This window comes from Crocodylus siamensis, chromosome 8, assembly GCF_052110815.1.
Source record: "Crocodylus siamensis isolate JL-2025a chromosome 8, ASM5211081v1, whole genome shotgun sequence".
NCBI classification, from domain to species: domain Eukaryota; kingdom Metazoa; phylum Chordata; order Crocodylia; family Crocodylidae; genus Crocodylus; species Crocodylus siamensis.
Genome location: NC_143402.1, coordinates 3,647,678 through 3,666,078, shown reverse-complemented (window position 1 = coordinate 3,666,078; position 18,401 = coordinate 3,647,678). Strand labels below are relative to the sequence as shown.

General features: G+C 41.8%; 1 protein-coding gene across 1 annotated transcript in view; it reads right to left on the bottom strand.

The window, feature by feature from the left end:
* Window positions 1-18,401, bottom strand: part of ADGRG4 (adhesion G protein-coupled receptor G4) — a 49,898-nt gene that overhangs the window by 1,251 nt on the left and 30,246 nt on the right. The window contains exons 12-22 of the mRNA XM_090060015.1: window positions 17,344-17,557; window positions 14,776-14,941; window positions 14,496-14,645; window positions 13,404-13,526; window positions 10,154-10,199; window positions 8,429-8,532; window positions 5,956-6,077; window positions 4,982-5,250; window positions 3,669-3,765; window positions 2,628-2,917; window positions 1,387-1,488 (exon numbers count right to left, since the gene is read on the bottom strand). Coding sequence (XP_089916141.1) covers window positions 1,387-1,488; window positions 2,628-2,917; window positions 3,669-3,765; window positions 4,982-5,250; window positions 5,956-6,077; window positions 8,429-8,532; window positions 10,154-10,199; window positions 13,404-13,526; window positions 14,496-14,645; window positions 14,776-14,941; window positions 17,344-17,557 — 1,683 coding nt within the window. The remainder of the gene's footprint in view (window positions 1-1,386; window positions 1,489-2,627; window positions 2,918-3,668; window positions 3,766-4,981; window positions 5,251-5,955; window positions 6,078-8,428; window positions 8,533-10,153; window positions 10,200-13,403; window positions 13,527-14,495; window positions 14,646-14,775; window positions 14,942-17,343; window positions 17,558-18,401) is intronic.

The window sequence follows — 18,401 nt, the reverse complement described above, 5'->3', positions numbered from 1 at the left end:
ATGAGAGAGTGCGGAGTTTGGGAATGAGACAGCATACAGGAGGCAAAACTTTTGGTACAAGTGGCTTAGGGCAGGCGTAGATTATAGCTTGGTCATTGTGGGCTGTGCTTGTTTGTGGTATTTATTGCAGATGGGAATAATCTTGCTTTGATAAACCTACCTTAGAACTGTAAGCACTGACCACTACTGAAGGCAGGGTCCTGGCTAGATAGACCTCAGCTCCAATCCCACCTTGCAGTTCTAGCAGTATCTCCATGTTTGGTGCAAGAGAGGACTGATGCTGAGAGCTTACACCTCCTTCATCCCATGCAGGAATCAAGTACAATTGCAGCCTTTTGGAGAGCCCCTCCAAAGGAGATGGAAAGCAGGGGGAGTCCTGACCTCATCCTCTCTGCATCAGACAGAGGTAGCCAAAGCCCTGGGGAGAAGATGCTGTGGATGCCACAGAGATGCACTTGTGCTCTCCTCCTGTCTTCCTGTCACAGAGCTGCACCATCCCCAACACTAGCCTGTACTTTAAAAGCACAAGCTGAGGCGCAGTGTGTGTGTTATACAGACTGCTTCATTATAGATTATACATTTGGTGCACTAATCTTTCTGAGGCAGGAGGTTTTCAACTGGCTTCTCTATGGCAGCACATGTAGGGCTTCTTGAGCTGTCATGTCACAGGAAGTACTGAAGGAAAACCAGGGGACCAGCTATCTAGTAATTTTATGCCACATCTCCAAAAACAGAACCTAAAATTAGGCCCAGGATGCAGCATGCTCATCTTTGCATGTGCAGTATGTATTTGCCTATGCAGATTAACATTCTGCATAAAAGTGCTATTTGCACCTACCCTGAAAGTGGGTGAAATGTGTTGTAGGTACAGGTTCAGAGGCAAAGCTGAAGCACCCTTGAAATATATGTCCTGTAGCCTCCTCAACATACCAACTATTCACAGCGTTAACTGAGGCCCAGTCTGCAAAGTCATTCATAGAGAGGCACCGAGATCTAATATGCTTCTACCACGTACTGGGAATAGCAGAAAATCTGCACTGTTGGGGCACCACCTCTTTCCGCTGTAGTGTGAATGTGCCGTGAAGAACAGCCCCGGTACTGGGCAAGGGCATAAGTGTTTTCAGAGCCTTGACTAGCAGGTACTATATGGCTGCACCACAGGAAGATGGTGACACAAAGAAGTTGTTTAAGTCAAGTCAAACGCTTCCGTTAACAAAAATTATGACATTAGATGAAAGTATACCAAACAACTTCCTTCCTTGCAGCTATCTCATTAATCTTAAATGCCAGCACAGTTGTAATACTAAAGCATTCCCATTTTAATTCTGATGCCATTAATAGCTTTACATGATGAGCCAAGAAAAGCAAGAAGCTTTCATGTCTTACCAGAATAATTATTCAGCCGAAACCTTCCCCAGCAGAAGTGTACACGGCACTGCTTCCTCACGTTCTCCTTCATGAGGCAGTGATACACAAAGATGAAGACCCCTGAAAGGAGGGGAGAGAAGAATTCAGGTGGTCTCCAATCGATTCACCAGCCTTCCTTTTCCTTCCTAAATATCTTGTGCGCTTCTCAGTCACAGGCATTTCCCCCTGCTTGTATTTATGTGAGTGCAGACCTGAACTGAGGGTTTTCTTCTGTTGATGTCTCCACCTGAACTGGCAGGTCACTGGAAAAGTCCTCTAGGTTTGGCATTGGAACAATCAGGTCATTCAGTGGGAGCCAGCTTTTTTGGCAGGTGTGACACAAATTAGCTCCATGTCCTCCTTGAGTGCCTCTCTGATCCCCTTTCCCCTGTCCAATCTGCTGCTCTGCTTTCTGCTCCCCACTCTGTACTCTCTGTCTGATCTTCTCCTCTGCTTTCTGCTTCCTGCCCTATCAGCTGCTGTACTGCCCATCCCCTTCCTGATATAACACATGCCACACATAGAGGCTGCCCATGCGACCAGCAGCCACCTGCATGTTGGCCACCCTTGGCCTAGTCCCTGGAAAATCCCAGCATGCATTTCTGTGCCCAAACGAAATGGATCGTGCTTGCCCCTGAAATGGCACATAAATGAAAGGTGTTACAAGTTCTTCCCTAGTAGCCTATATTAGTGATATAAAGACATTCCAGATACCATCTTATTTACTCAGGGCAATGTTACTATTACAAAATCTAAGGCTGCCTATACACCTGCTTGGAAGGGTGGGCATTTTAATGAGAGTGGTGCCTCAAGAGCCACTGTAATTAAAACACCACAGTGTCATGTGTATTAAGCCCCCACGCATTTAAAAATGGCTGCAGGATGCTTTATCTAAACCTCCTTGAATGAGGTTTAGTTAAAGTGCCTCCATAGCCATTTTGAAATGTAGGGGCTTAATACACATGATGCTGCAGCTACGCCAGGTCATTTTTATCAGAACATGAAGCAGACTCAATTAATCGAGTCTGCTCTAATGTATTCTAATTAGAAGGCCAAGAAGCATGTGTATAAGCAGCCAATGGCCATGCAAACAAAGCCATGCAACACCTTCCACTCCAATCAGATGATGCTCTGAATGTATTTACATATTACTCCCACCCCCCCCCCCCGAATTGATACTGTGGTGGCATATTTATGTCAGCCCTTCATACAGAGGTTACCTTGCAGTGTGTTACAAATGGTGAAGAGATACAGGAACCAAATCTTTACTGGTTCCCAGGCAAAGAAGGCAAAGCCCCATGTTAGACCAAGCAAGACAGTCAAGCTCATGGTGCCTTTCAGGTCATGGAGAAAGCCCTGCTTCCAGTCCTTGGACCTTGTTCTTGTCTTTGATTTCATGAAATGGATTTGAACAAGAACAGCAATGAATACCACTGTGTTTATCAAAAATATGAAGCAGAAGTAGGCCACAACAGAGATGTAAAAGATGACATTATTTTGAATCCAACAGCTGCAGGAGGGGAGAAAACATACAGCATTAAAAATGAATAACTAGGGACCTCTTCTGGTATCAGCAGAGTACAAGGGTTGACTAGTTAGATTGTCTACAGATGATATTCAGTTAAGCCAGGAACAGATTCCTTCCCTCCTTCTTCCCCTTTGCTCCAGCATGGTAATACAGAGTCCTGTGATATGTAATTGCTTCCTTATGCAGCCATGTCTGTAGCAAGTGCAAACACTCAACCTAGTCCTATTGCTAAGAGAGTCAGTATTCTCTTAGCTAGGGGCAGCAAAATGCAAGTAGGAGGCTTTCTAATGTAAAGATGGCAGAAAGAAGGTTAACAGACTTCCATTTTCCTTCCCTGGAAAAGAGGGAAGATTGAGGTGACCTCACTGAGGAGTCCAAAATTACAAGCGGTGTGATATGATGGATGAGATACAACAATGAGAAGGGAAAAAAAACTGGGGCCTTTGACAATAGGTGGGACACCAGGCCTAATTATTCTACACATAGGCTCCACTGAACTCATAGGACGTATTGGAGCATATGAAGATGTCAAATTCGGATGCTCCGCTAGCAGAGAGTCTCCCAAAATGAAGAGGAATTGACACATAAGGTGGCTGAATAGGGAGAAAGGGGTTGGAATGCAACAGAAGAATTAAAAGGAGGGAGGAAGTTTCTTGTAGCCTTTTTTCTCCTCTTCTGGCCTTAGCGGTCTACAGGCAAGGGACCAACAAAGAGCCTCAAACATCATACTCACAAATCGGTGAATGGGCTGTTGCGTTCAGACCGTGGTGGATTGCCATAAAAGTCTTTTTTTATTATGAGTACGAGAGCAACCACAACAGCTGGTAGTCCTGATCACATGGGAGGCAAGAGAGAGATAATTAGCTGAGTTCATCTTAAGTCAGGCAAAAGGTGGGATCAATTTGCAGCTTATCATATAGACTAAATCAGAAATACATAGCATAAGCTTTCATAAGCAATGGTTTGCTTCATCAGACACAGTGAAAGAGACATTAAATTAAAAATAAGACAATATAGAAGCAGCAACCTCTGATCTCTATGCCAATATTATTTTAGCACAGACATACATTGGGGAAGGGTGGGAGGTCAAATTATGCTCTGTTTTCTGCCCCTGAAGCTTTTTTGGAAATTGGTGGGATTCTGTATTTGTGATAGAGTATGGTTAGCACTTTTATTTATGTAAATTGCAGATGAGTGGGAATAAAAATATCTCTGTGCAAAATTTTGGAGAGCTCCTGCATATCTGCAAAAGGGATCCAGTCTGCTAAATAACACCTACTGATCACTAGAAAAAGCCCAGTGGTGGCAAAAGACAAATTGGCAGCAGTACTTTGCACCACCAGCTAATGGGGGCTGGCATTTTTCAGCAGGCTTATGTTCATGTCTCCGTTTCCACTCTCTTTTCTGTTTGCCACACTCCTGGCATCTCCTGCCTTTTTTTATCATTTTATGACGAATGATTGCTGCAGACAGCAACACTCGCACACGGCTGCCCCAAAACAGCTTTGTGAGGCCAATAGTCAGTGGAGTAAGTTGTATGTAAAATCAATATAGGCAACATATGACGGATGGTTTTTAAAAGAGGTCATTAAATGTAACAACTCTCCAGCCAACTCAACAGAACAACAGTCCCAGGACATCCATCCTGCTAGCGCCCACAGGGTGACCATTGTGCCCATGCGGTAGAGACAGGCAGGGAAGCACCTTAAGCCCAGGCTCCTTTTCCTTATGCAGGTAGGGGCCAGTTACAATCTTGCTCCAACAGTGGATGTGGCTTACTCAAAAAGCCCTTGAGCACAGGCACTGACTCACAGACAACACGGCTCCATCTCCCTTGAACCCTGCGCTTGATGGACAGGAACTATCTGCTATTCTCCCCATGCATTCTCCCCTATCTGCTATTCGTCCCATGCAGCTATCAGTAGGACACGCCTGGACTGCGGCATCCATCCTGAATCCTTGCAGTACTGCCCTGTCCTGACACACTTTTGCAAACAGAACACTATCTCAAAAGCACAGCTATCCAGAGAGAAACAGTTTACTTACCCCACCCAGCGATGCAAAATTTTAGGATGTAGTGTGGAACGTATGTATTGAAGACTCTGATGAGAGCTAAGTACATGTGAACAGATTCCAAACCCATCCACGTGATGGCTACAAGCAGGAAGTAGTGAAGGAGCACAGCTATTGTGATACAAAGGCCGTGGTTATTAAATGATGACAGCCAGGAATTGACCAGGAATACCAGGTTCAGCATCAGCAGTGCAGCACAGAGGTTGATCAGGATTTTGGAAGGATAATCTGTCTGAAGCTTGCTAAAATAGAAAGGAAAAGAGATGTGGCACCCATCCAGTGCTGTCATAGTGCAGTTGCCTTTGCAGCTGAAGCATTCTCCTATTTTTTCTCTAACACAAAGTAGTAGGAATGCATGCTCAGTAGCCTTAAAAATGGCTTCCTGTAGCATGAAGTGACTTACAGTGAAACCCATTTTTACCTGTCACTTCCCAAAGGAGAATTTCAAGGCAGTGTTTATATAGGAAAGGTCTTTTTCTGTACATTTCATTCAACACCTTTTATAGAATTGGGACTATATCATTGAATGCATATACTTTCAATAAAGATATCTCAGCCCCCTGAACAGATACTCTACCCATACCCAAGAGCATATGGAATGCATGTTAGGAACAGAAGACTTGCCAAGCCCCTATAAGAACAACCAGTATCAGATGCTTCAGAGGCAGCTGCAACAAACAATTCTGTAGGCAATTCTGAAATAACATATCCTGAACCTCCATGAGTTGGAGGGTGGCTTATGTCCTGAAACATGGTCATTTCGATCCAAATTATTTCACCATATTCACATATCCAAATCAAGTCTCATATCAAGTCTCATATCCAATTCAAATCTCCTTCTGTCTTGTTAATCATAGTATTGATTGTACTGAAAATTCCCACAGTGATTGTAAAGTCATTGTTGCTGATACTTTAAAAAATAATAAAGCAAAGAGGAATCAACTTACTCAAGTACAAGGTATATCACCAATACTACCCCTAGGAAAAGGGAAGAGGCACCACATCCTGCATGGCTTATCAGAGTTAATATATGGTAATTCACAGAATCTATTCCAGTCCGGGATATGTCCTAGATCATAATATAAAGAATTCCAGTCACTACCCTGACCAGATCTGTGTCCGGCAAGAAAAGAAAATGACTTCATTTGCACATTGGGGAAGGAAACCGATTTTTATTCTGTGTTCTTTTAAATTGCTCTTAGCATTTTTTACAAACAGTTGACTTAAGATTATTGAAATCCTAGCAATGATGACAATATCTAGAGTTTAATATTTTGTGAAGAATTTAGAAAGGAAATATTCTTCCACTATCCCACAATTCCATCAGGCTTCTGATACCACAGAACTTAACCATTTAAGTTTAAAGGCTGATTTGCAGAAATCCTCAAACAATTGCTATTCATACTAAAAGAAGACCCAATTCTTAAAGAGATCTTTCCAGACACACCCATCCTAGCCTTTAGACAAGCACTGAACCTTGCTAACCTCATCACCAGAAGCAAACTTCCTATAACCCAAACCACACCTAACAGATCCATACCACACCAGGACAAGAAATGTAAAACCTGCCAACACATCTCCACCTCTCCCACAATAACTGCACCCCACAACAGAACCATCACCAGTCCTGTATCTTACACCTGCACCTCCAGAAATGTAATATATCTCATCCAGGGCACTAAATGTCCTGATGGAAAATATGTAGGAGAAACCAAACAACTGTGCACCATAATGAACACACACCAGAAATCCGTCAAAGACAAATATACCCAATTACCTGTGGGTGCACACTTCTCACAGGACAATCACTGCCTCTCTGAGCTCTCAGTTCTAATCCTCAAAGGGAACTTACAAAACACCTTTCATAGACGAGCCTACGAACTTCACTTCATCAATCTACTGGATACAAAAAATCATGGACCCAACACAGACATTGGATTTATGACACATTACAACTTGCCTGACATTTGACACACCAGGTAACTTGCCTTAAAATGATCACTTGCATTTCTTTACACTTTTCCCTCCCTTCCCTCCCATCTCTACCCTTTGTCTTCCAAACTTCCACTCGCTTGCATCTTCACCAACTTCTTGCTAAGACTTTAGCTTCTTTTCTACCTCAGAGAACTCATGACAGCAGCAGTCTCCCTATGCCTAAAGAGGGGTGTTTGTGCCCAAAAGCTTTTCAAAGAACTTTTTCCCAACTATTTAGTTGGTCTAATAAAAGGCATCACATCTACCCAAAGAACCTTGCCTGCCAATTTGCAGAAGAAACTCTAGCTTGTTAAAATGGTGGTTGCTGGGAGTTTGGGCTGCAGAAACGTGCTAGATATATCCATGTCTGAGAGGATGCATCAAGTCAAAACTACTACCAAGCACAAGGCTCTGAAAACTATCCAACAGAATGGGCCTCCTTCCCATACAGTAGTTCCCAAAGACGTTCGTGACATGAATCTGGTTTCCTGCCATAGTCTGTTGCTATCGCTATTGCTTAATGTGACTCTGGAACCCTGTGTTTGCAGAATCCGGTACCCTCTGTGCCGTTAAACAGTCATTACACATTGCAGGAATGGCAGTGGATAAAAAATGTGGTTTTAAAATTAAGTTTAAGCCCATTGCTTTAATTAGAAACAAGATACACCGCCTGAACTGCGCAACCTCCAAATCTTCCCATCAAAGAAACATTTTTACTACCACAGACGGTTCTTGCCTCTATCTCTGCGTAGGGTACTGCTGACCTCTAGGGGACACTTAGGTTAAGCACAACTATGTGTTTAGCTTGGTGTTGCATATGCCAAAGGCAAATAATAGATCTCAAGTTACCCCTTGTGACATTTTTATCTCTTGGCTGGTATCCGATCCCTAGTTTATATGGAATTTCCCAGCCGTCGTCACTTTTTGTTGCAACTCACTCCTCATTCTTCACCTGTACCTTGCCTGTTTTGATATTAAGTTTTGGGGAGCTGGGATTTTGCTAAACAAACTAGTGCATGCTTGATGCTGTATATGTAGAAGATGATAATATTGGTCTTTTCCATATTTACATTCAGATCCATTTTTAGATGGATGCTTTCAGTAATAAAACTTTCAGAGAAATATAACAGCAGTTGACAGGTATTTGGCATTACCACCATATTTCCAATACTGAAAATTATGCAGTAACATTAATGAAGCAAAATTGTAAAGATGTAGGGACAGCTGCTGCAAAAATGAATTTGTACTGGGTTTGAGGGTTCATTCAGGGTGTGGCTTGGTTTTGTTTGTCATAAAATTTCTTATCTTCTTGTTATTAATTTTTAAAGCAAGATACAGTTCTCCAACAGCTAGATTAGAAATAAACTTTCTCTATTCTCTCTTAAGAATACAGTGCTGATAGTTTAGTTTTAGAATTTTTTTGCAGATGATTCACACAGTACTTACCATCAGGACTCCAAAATGGGTAAGATGGTTACAATAACAGATTGTATAATTCATATCCATGTGTTTCACTTCACACCCAGATGTATTCCAACCACCTAGTCCATCTGCCCAGCACAGAAAAGAGATTTTTATCTAGAGTTAGTCATGCCCAGTCATTTATAGCTCTGCAACATGCACAATGTGTGAATATGAGCTGAAGTTAGTTCAGTATACAGGTCAGCTAACAGCGCGCATGGGTGAGATTTCACACAGGAACATGCAACTTGGAAGGCTGCCTAAGATTTAAAAAAAATTCTGACTACATTTGGAAGCTGAAGAAATATTGGAAGTAATATTATATATCTATAAATACATATTTATATAATATATTATTTATTAAAGACATTTCTAGCATCGTAGTTACAAAGAAAACCTCCCCCAAACCAACCGACATTAAACCAGTACAGTCTTGTCTTCCTGAGTCTACAGAAAACCCCAGAATTTTGTTCTTTCCTTGCAAAACCACAGATATTCAAAGCTCTAATTGCGCATTTTGGGGGAAAATAAATGATCTTCCAGAAACCCTCAATTTCTCCTTTCTTCTCCCTGCTGTTTTGGATGTGCATACCCTTCCAGAGAGAGGTGACCAAAGGGACCCAGTGAAGACGGGCATGCAGGACCTGCTGTCCCTTCTCAGGCATGCTGGAACTGTTTAGCATTGTCTGCACGTCTATCCTAATAAAATCAATATGTTTGAGTGTGCTGACAGGGATAGGCTGCCATATTTAACCAGCAAATCAGGCAGGCTCTCTCTTGAGCCTCTCATTGACTTGAGTAGGGGAATATTCTTTTTTTAATGGGCACTTTACCAAGTGTGTGTTAATGATGCAGCTGGTCTATGTTAAAAGCAGAGGCTGAGTACAAGCAGTGATGAGCTAACCTCCAAATACTGGTCCTCGTCCCCAGGAATTCTCACAACTTTCCCATCGGGACACTGGCCAAAATGCTGTAATGGGTCCAGCAAAACCCAGATGCAGATGTCCTGAGAACCCAGTGGCCTGACCCAAAGTTTTTGGCCTCCCCTCACCCCAGCTCCAGTGTTCTTATGCCCCTTGTACTACATTTCACTCCCTACGGTGAAGCCAGTTGAGTTGCTCCTGATTCACACCCATGTAAACAAAGGCAAAATTAAGCCCACTAACTGTGCTTAGAAAACACAAGGAAGCATCTTCCATAAAAATTGAAGCATTAGTTTAATTGGTTGTGATTCAACCCAAACACCTGTTTAATAAACTGCAGTTATAAAAAGCACCACTTTATACCAAACTCTAACAGCACCCTCTACTGAATGAGTCCAATCTAGTTGTACATCTCAGGTGAAGTTGACAGCAGCAATACTTTGTACTTCTGTTTTTATCTGAGTGTTTTATGGTGTCTTAACACACTACGGTCTCACAGCAGCACTGGTAAGAAGTACAAAACGGTCATCTCCATTTTACAGGTGACTCAACATCAGAGTAAGGACAGAACCCAAGTCTCTAGTGGCCGCCTGTCTTTATAATGCAGTGATCACTTTAGTAGCTATCTCCTGACTCCCAGTCGCATGTCCATTTTTCCCTTTTGGAGTTTTATTATTCACAACAGGTCACTAATACCAATTTTAAACTTGAATTACATTATTTCTACTGTTAGTAAGATTTAGCTTTACTTAAATTTATCTTTGCTTTTATTCTATATAGCACTTACTGTTCTTCATAAAGTCCCAAAACACACAGCTCACTGAAGCATAGTCCTGAAAGAAAAGAGAAGGGTTGTTCTTTGACATTTATTGACATTGCTTTCTAGCATCTGCTGTGTAACAAGAAGTGAATTTTTAACCCCAGGTTAGATTCCAAATCCTAATCTTGGTTTGGCAGAGCTTTTAGCAGCAGGATCTGGCTCAACAATAGCCACAGCATGGACAAAACTTCCTTCACAGTGCCCTGCCAACTTGTCCCGAGTTCAGCTAACAATAAGAAGACACCTCTGTCTCTATGCTTAGACACATCTTAGTCTTCACTAGGACTATGAGCCATGTTCCTGAGTGTCCTGGTATTTGTGAGGGTTGTTGGTTGTTGCTGTGTTGGTCTAAGGACACAGGCAGACAGGGTTCTTTGGGTAAATCTGATATCTTTTATTAGACCAAGTAAATAGTTGGAAAAATTGTTTGTGAAGGCACAAACACCCTTCTTCACTATGCCTGAAGAAGAGCATTTGCTCTGAATTTTTCAACTATTTAGTCGGTTTAATAAAAGATATCACATCCACCCAAAGAACCTTGTCTGCCTGGTACTCATAAGGTACTTATCTCAGGTTGGCTTTCTCAGCTATCTCTGGACTCACCAATGACTCTCCTCCTTACTGGAAGACTGTCCTCCTTATATCAAGGGACTGTTGACAACAAATTATGGGATTATGGAGACCTAGAAGGCAGGGTAGATATGCACCTTATAGACTAACCAAAGTAGATGTGTATGTATATATAGCACAAGCTTTCATCAGGAAAGGTGCAATTCTACCCTGCCTTCTTGACTTTAGACAACTAGGCAAACTACATCTCTCTGCTTATGGACATCTGCCCACTGAAAACTGGACTATGAATACCAACAATATCTCTTGCACTGCCAAAATCCATCAGCTGGTAACAGTTTCTGTCTGTCATCTATCTTGGCTAGATTAGACAGGGCATCCTGGAGGTGAAGGATTTTTCCATCACCAGTCTCTGAGTTCACCCTGCCCTTCTTTCATTATAGTAGCTATGTTGTTCCTTAAGATTTAGTATACTGTAGCGCACTGGTGCTCAATCTTTTGGCCCTATGAGCCAGATGAGGAGTCTGGAGTTGGTCCACAGTCCAGATTGGACCCCACCTGCCACAATCAGGCCCCAGGGATCTTGTGCCACCTCCACCTGCCAGGATCAGGCCCTGGGGCCCCATGTTGCATTTACCTGGTCCTGCCCACCAGGATCAGGCCCCGGGGCCCTGTGCCATCCTGTGGCCCCGTGTACTGGGATTGGGCCCAGTGTCATCCTGCACACCTGATCTAGACTACAGGGCCATGGCCTGCAGGGTTCCCTAAAGACCCAGAGGCAGCCCCAGAGGCCAGATGACAGTACCAGGGAACCAGTGGCTGGGCACCTCTGCTGTAGTGCGTTGTGTTTCACGTGACTGTCCATCAATTACTACAGAAAGAATGAAGGAGTATCATGTATTCAACCTAGACTGATTACTGTACTTAATATCATTGGATCTGCATAGTTTTCTGCGGAGGCATAGCTAGTTACAGGCAAATCTCAAATGATTCATCTTAGTGTGCTATTCTGAGAGTGCATGCAGTTAGAAACTGGGCTGAAAAGAAAATCATGAGATGTAATACCTGCTTCAGAAAGCAGATATGTCATAAAAAGCTTTTTTAAAACATTTTAGTATTTTGGCTAACAGGCAGTTTCAAAGGTACGCAAAAATAGAACTTAACAGCCTATTTCAAGCAGCATAACAGAATAATGGAATTTCCTAGTAAATGTTGGAGTTGTTCTTATAACATATTATCCAGTTCATCCATTTGAGTCATATCATAATACTATGGTTAGTTTGCCCAAAATACAATTTATCTAGCTTGCTTGCTTGCTTTCTTCCTTTAAATATATTTGTAGGCACAAGCAGCTCCCCAACAAATATTCTACGAGATTTGAGAATCTGTGGACTGTCAAGTACAATTAGTTGGAAGGATGAGGATGCAGGTTGGCTAAGTTTCATTAAATATTTAATCAGGATGTTTTAAATGGTTGGGGGAAAATCAGAGAGCCCATATGGCCTATTGGATTAAGAGTAAAGGGGGGAGTTTTAGACTCCATTTCTAGGCATTTGTTAATTGCCAGAATTGAGCGTAAAGAGCATATTGCTTTAAATGTAAAATTTTCAAACTCAGATTAAATTTGATCATTAACCAAGTATACCTTATTAAATATTTAGGTTGAACCCTGTGCTGCAGTATATGGGTAGCCATTGCACCATAAACATGTGCAATGTAGGCATCTTATGAGCGAACCCTATCTTCAAAATGGGTTTATCTGTGTTTGTGGTGATTGTTGCCTTTTTCTCCCATTGAGAGAATGCAATGATGCGTTTGTTCTTTTTTGGCAAGGAAATTTGAATAGAGTCACTGGAAGACAAATATTAGAGTCTGTTTTATAGATTAGAAAGCATGTCATATGATCACCTTTCACTACTGCATACTAAGTCCTATTTCTGCAGGCCAGCTTCCTTTTGGGTGGAGCACTTTTGTTTCTGTAGCCATAGCATCCCACCTCAGGGCTGAATTAAGGTTTGTTTCAAGCTGATCTGACACTAACATTTTTCCATTCCCCTCCCTACTCACACCTGCAAAGAAACCTCAAAACATTTCTTCTGGATCTAATAAAAGCCATCTCATTGTGTTTTTAAGTAGCAGTACATTTATTTTTCTTTAAATGAATTTCAGGTAAACGTAGACTGAAGCACTGTTTCAAAACAAAAAAAAATCCAAATATTTTATTTTGAAAATCTTATCAAATATTTTGATGTTTATTATTATTATTATTTGCCAGATATTTGCAGAATTTATTAATTAACAAATAGTTCTGGTTGACCCAAGCCTGCATTTTTCAGTGACCAGACTGTTCAACCAAAATTTTTCACCCAGGTTTACTCAAAGCAAGGAAGGAAATGAAATGCCCCTGGCAGGTACCTAGAGATGGGATAAGTAAACACATGCCTCAACAGCTTGTGTGCATTAGACAGTGAGCCTGAAACACATGCAACATGGTTAATCTTGCTTTTGATGTGTGGCCTACAGAGATCTGTCCAGTAGGAAAGCTGTTTTTAAACTGGCAGCAAGAGAGACAAACTTATTGCAAAGATGAAATTTGGAGACCTGGGATTAAATGAAAATGCCATACCACTAAATGAAAATGCCATACCACATTTTGATTTATATGCTCTAAAATAATATTGACTGGCTCTTTGAGGTTCTGAACGGATACGTTTTCAATGCTGGCGCTCACAACGTAAGTGTTCAACGTTTCATTCCTAGAATTGCCACCCTGCAATGGAAAGATTAGAAAAAAAGAAGAAAAAGTTCAGGTTACTCAATTTTCTAGCAGAATGACTATTCGTTGCTGATTCTGTTTTTAAAATTGTCTTTCTTGGAAGTGGCAATGAGCCAAACACACTAGGATCCTAATTTAATTCAGCTCCCTGCTATTTTATTAGAAAATGTAGTTAGTGGCAAAATCACAGACACATACAGTCTCCCAATTAGCTGAAGCAGAATACAGGGGAAACAGCATTGAATAGATCGGGAAAGCTGCATAACTATTTCCCTCCAGCAAGATATCCAACAGCCTGTCTATTAAACCAGTGGTCTCCAAACTTTTTTGATCGCGCACCCCTACCAGTAAAAAATTTTTGAGCACACACCCCTAATATATGTATTTTCTTCCCACACCCCAATGGATCGTCGTCTGCGCCCTCTGGGATGCGTGCACTCCACTTTGGAGACCACTGTATTAAACTACTAGCCAGGAAGGCCTACTGCCTGTGAACTCTACAAAAGGTAAGCTAGGCATGCCTCCTTGTATGTGCAGAGACATGTGCTGAGTGCTATAGCAGTCTGTCTCTTGGCTTTTTTGATGTGCTGCAAGTGCATGCCAAAACGTAATGGTCTTAAAGGTTTCCTATCGGCATTGTTATTCCTTCTGCAAGCATTCATAAATCACACAAAGGGAGATCAGGTTTTGTCATTAACCTGGCAGACCACAGTTTCTACAGGTAGTGATCATGGAAGTGGAAAGGGCTAATTAGACCGAACAGCATGCTCCCCACCATGGCACAGATGTTTCTTACTGCACATTTTTTGGTGCACGGTCCCATCTAGCTGTAAATGTGCCAGTGATGTAACTTCCACTGTATAACAGATCTCAGCACCGGGTACTTTCCCCTGAACACTGCAGGAAAAAAGAGTTTATCTAAATGCTAGGTTGCTGCTAGTGCAAGCAAATGGCCATATTTACCACAAAGAGTGAAGTTGTGCCAAAGAAAGTAAACTGGATCTTTGGATGATCTTCTGGATCAAAAGAATGGATCCCCAAGTATTCCCTCATTAATCTTGGCAAAAACACGGAGGCCGTGGACTTTTGAAAGGGCGTTTCTTGTATATCAATCTGTCACAAAGAGATCAGTCTGTCAGAGATATGTTTGCCTAAAGCTTTGTGGCTGTCATACAACCACAGAACTGCTGTTTTTTGCACTTGGGTACAGCTTGCAGTCTTATTTCATATGCTTTCCTCTCACCTTTGGATCTGTGCCTCTGTTATATGAGGTAACCCCAAACGCCAGTCCTTGGAAACTGCTAGGATCTGGATGCATCACAACCAAAGCCAGGGCTGCCATTATTATCGATGCATTCCTCCCAGGATAGGTCATTCTGTAACCTATCTGTTCAATTGTCCTTAAGACCCTTTATTGAGTACAGCAGCAAGAAAAAGAAAGACACCTTGAAAAATTTCTACTATGAAGACTTTCCCCACCCAATCAGCAGGAGATTTGTCTGGGTAAGGATTGTGGCTGAGTCCCACATGGTCATATTACATATTACATATTACTGCATTAAACTGGCAAGTCTTATGGCTATTTAAAAATGGAAATGGAGAAAGCTAGCTCCATTTATCAGCTGGAAGACCTGACAACAAAGTACATGCCACATATTCACTTTTCTGTTCAGCCTCGATGGAACTGGTTTGCCAGTCTGAGACTGCAGCATTGGAAAAAGGGTATTTTTTATTTGGAGAGCACATAGAAAGATGCCCTGCAATCATAGCCTGGATGAAATCTGAACTCTGCCTCCTTGAGCTGGTCTCGCTTTCTAAGACACCATTTCAAAATAACCCTGCTTCAGATACATTTCATCAGGTCCAGGTGAACTAGGATTCACTGTGGGAGTCATCAGGTGGCTCAGCATTGCAAAGTCTATTCTAATGTTTCCCGAAGCATCTGGATCCAAGATTTTGGTCTGTTATCAGGGTATCATGCCAGCACTTATGGAATCATTTAGGGACAGATATTTCTGAGAACTCATCATCATCATCATTCCCTCTGGCTCTTCATCAGCCGCTGGAACCAGATGGACCAGTCCATGCATCACCCTTCTAGCACACCTTTTCTGCACTTTATATAATGAATGAGGCTGAATTATGGAGCATTAACACACCAGGGGGTTTCTGCCTGGAGTCATTTAAAATTATTATTATTAATTTGTAATAACTAGAGTCTCCAGGTTGTAATAGGACCCTAGCACACACATGTGCTAGACGATGGTCTCTCTCCAAAATTGTATAGTCCCAATGAGAAGCGTTCTGTATAAAAAGAATTCTTTGGGCTTCTTCACTTTTTGTACTTGAAAGCACACCCTGTAGAGCAAGACTAGTTCTGTGCTGGTGGTAGGCACAGTGCCCACCCTGCACTTTGCAGCGTGGATGACCTCTGTGGGGTGGAGAGTATTGCTAGAAGGATCACAACACCACCCTCCACTTTATATCTGGCACATTTCACATACTATTTTGGCATCTTTTCCTTTCAGGCTTCTGCACTGAGAAAAACAATGCACATTTTCCCACTGTAAAGAGCTCAGCAGTCCCATGCACTTTTCCCCAGCCAAAGAACAAGACACGAAAGCATCATTTTCTTTGGAAATGTTGTTACAGGCCAAATAGGATCTGAGCCTGGGAAACCTGCAAATAGCAGCAGTCTGTAAGTCAGAGGGGGCTGGAGATACGAAAAGATGCGAATCTGGCGCTGAAGGACATGCAGATACTAGAGGTGTTGGTTGTAGCTGTCTTGGTCTAAGGACACAGGCAGACAAGGTTATTTGGGTAAATCCAATATTCTTTATTAGACCAACTCAAATAGTTGGAAAAATTCTCTTTTGCAAGTTTTCAGGTATAAACACCCTTCTTCAGGCAGTGGAAGTGTCATGCAGGTACTAGTGCCTTTATCAGGCCAGTTTTAAAAGCTGGTGTCTGAAGTTAGGTTCCTAAGTCCAGCCACAGCTGTCCAAGCAAGAAACATGATTTTCAGCGGTATTGAGCCAGCCACCTGGCTAGGACTTTTGAAACCCCCCCACAAAAGGAACCCAAAATGGGCTTTCAGCACCTGTTTCTAAAAATGTTTGCTGAAACAGGCATCATCTGCATGAACCCCAGGAGTGTATCCTGCCCACTTCACCAGGATGGCTTCTCCCTAATTTCTGGGGGTCCAAGCTGAGATTGCCAAGAATATGGCCAGTTGTAGTGACCTTTGTGAAACACATGCTGGTGACAACACTGATTGTCAACACTCTTTTCTCAGATCAAGCCAGATTTTAACATTTTCTCTACATCTTCTTGGAGTGTGATATCCATGGGGCAGACACAAGAGTGCATCCTCCATGTTTGTGTAACCCTTGGAAGCAGCAGCAGCTGAGATATTTAAACAAATTGGCCCTAAACTTTTTGTCCTATGTGGACATCTCCAGACACACTTTGGATCAGCCAATACAGTACGTAAAATAATTCTCGCATGTTTTTCTCTGAACATTTGAAACCTTGAATTTCTCCTGCCTTTTAGGGTTCTCTCTGCTGCACAATATTGAGTGCCCACAAGATTAAAACCAACTGAATCAGCCACATCTTCCCATAAACATGCAAGCCTGGGGAATATTACAACATTCGAGATACAATCACCATCTCTTCTCATGTGGAAAAATCATGGAATAGCTGCATTAGGACTCAAGATTTTTTTTTAAACCAATGAAACGTATAAATCATTCCTTAATACTTTCATTTGGCTTTGTGCAAGTGAGTTTCAGGCAGTTATTTAACTTACTTGTTGGTCACTTTGTGCAAACTTTCGGTATTATTTTGTTTCAGCAAAACATTTTTCAGTATTTCTAGTGTGGTCTGTGCCAGCGTCATGCTTATCTCACTACAGTTTGCAATGTCAGCAACTGTATCTACGATGATTTTCATTTCTTCTGCCTCCAGTTGTGTAAAGTTTATAATCAGATTTAAAATGTGCTCTGCAACATCCTGTGCATTCTCTGCAATAGGTAAAAAACCATAGGTGTGACTTATATGACAAAATCCCAGTGCAGCTCCAGTGTTCAGCTGACATCAAACAAATGTGTGCCTCTACTGAACTGGCCTGTGTAAGAACAAATGTTTAATAATTAGTTAAAGATTGAAAGATTTGAAGTTTCTAAATCAGAAGTGAAACCAGGGGGATGCAATGGTGCAGTTGCACCTTCCCTCTTTGATTCCTGGCCCACTGAAAGCATAAAACCGACTGCCTGGCAGTGGCAGCAGTATTTCTATTCAGGCAGCAGGGAGGGAGTCAATTGGCTTCATGGCTCGTTCAAATCTACCTGTTTCCTTCTAAACACTTCATTCCACAGGTGTTAATCACCTTCTCTTCCTTTTAATGGTCTTGATGTTCCACCGATTAACCTAACATTTCTTCTACAGTTCTGCTGTCCAGTAGCTGCTCCTGGTCATGTAGCTCCTATTTTACAGCCCTGAAAACTATTTTTAACTCTACCTAAAAGCATTTACTCAGGCATGAAAATGTTAGCTCAGGTGAATATTAACTCAGGTATGCAAATACCTTTCAGTGAAGTATTGGATGCCCTATCAAGATGCTCAAGAAGGCTAGAATGTTTTTATGCATTTGAAAAAGACGTACATTAAACTCTAGTGACTACAGGACTAATAAAACAATATCTTTTGATTATCTTTTGCTTAGTTTGTTGTGCTTTTTTAATACATGATATATGATATATCAAATTAATGCACATTTCAGTGAAGATGCACTTGTTCTTCCTTCAATCTTAAACTAAATACTATAGCCCTTGGACCCTAGCATATTAGTAAAGTTTCTAGTTTCTT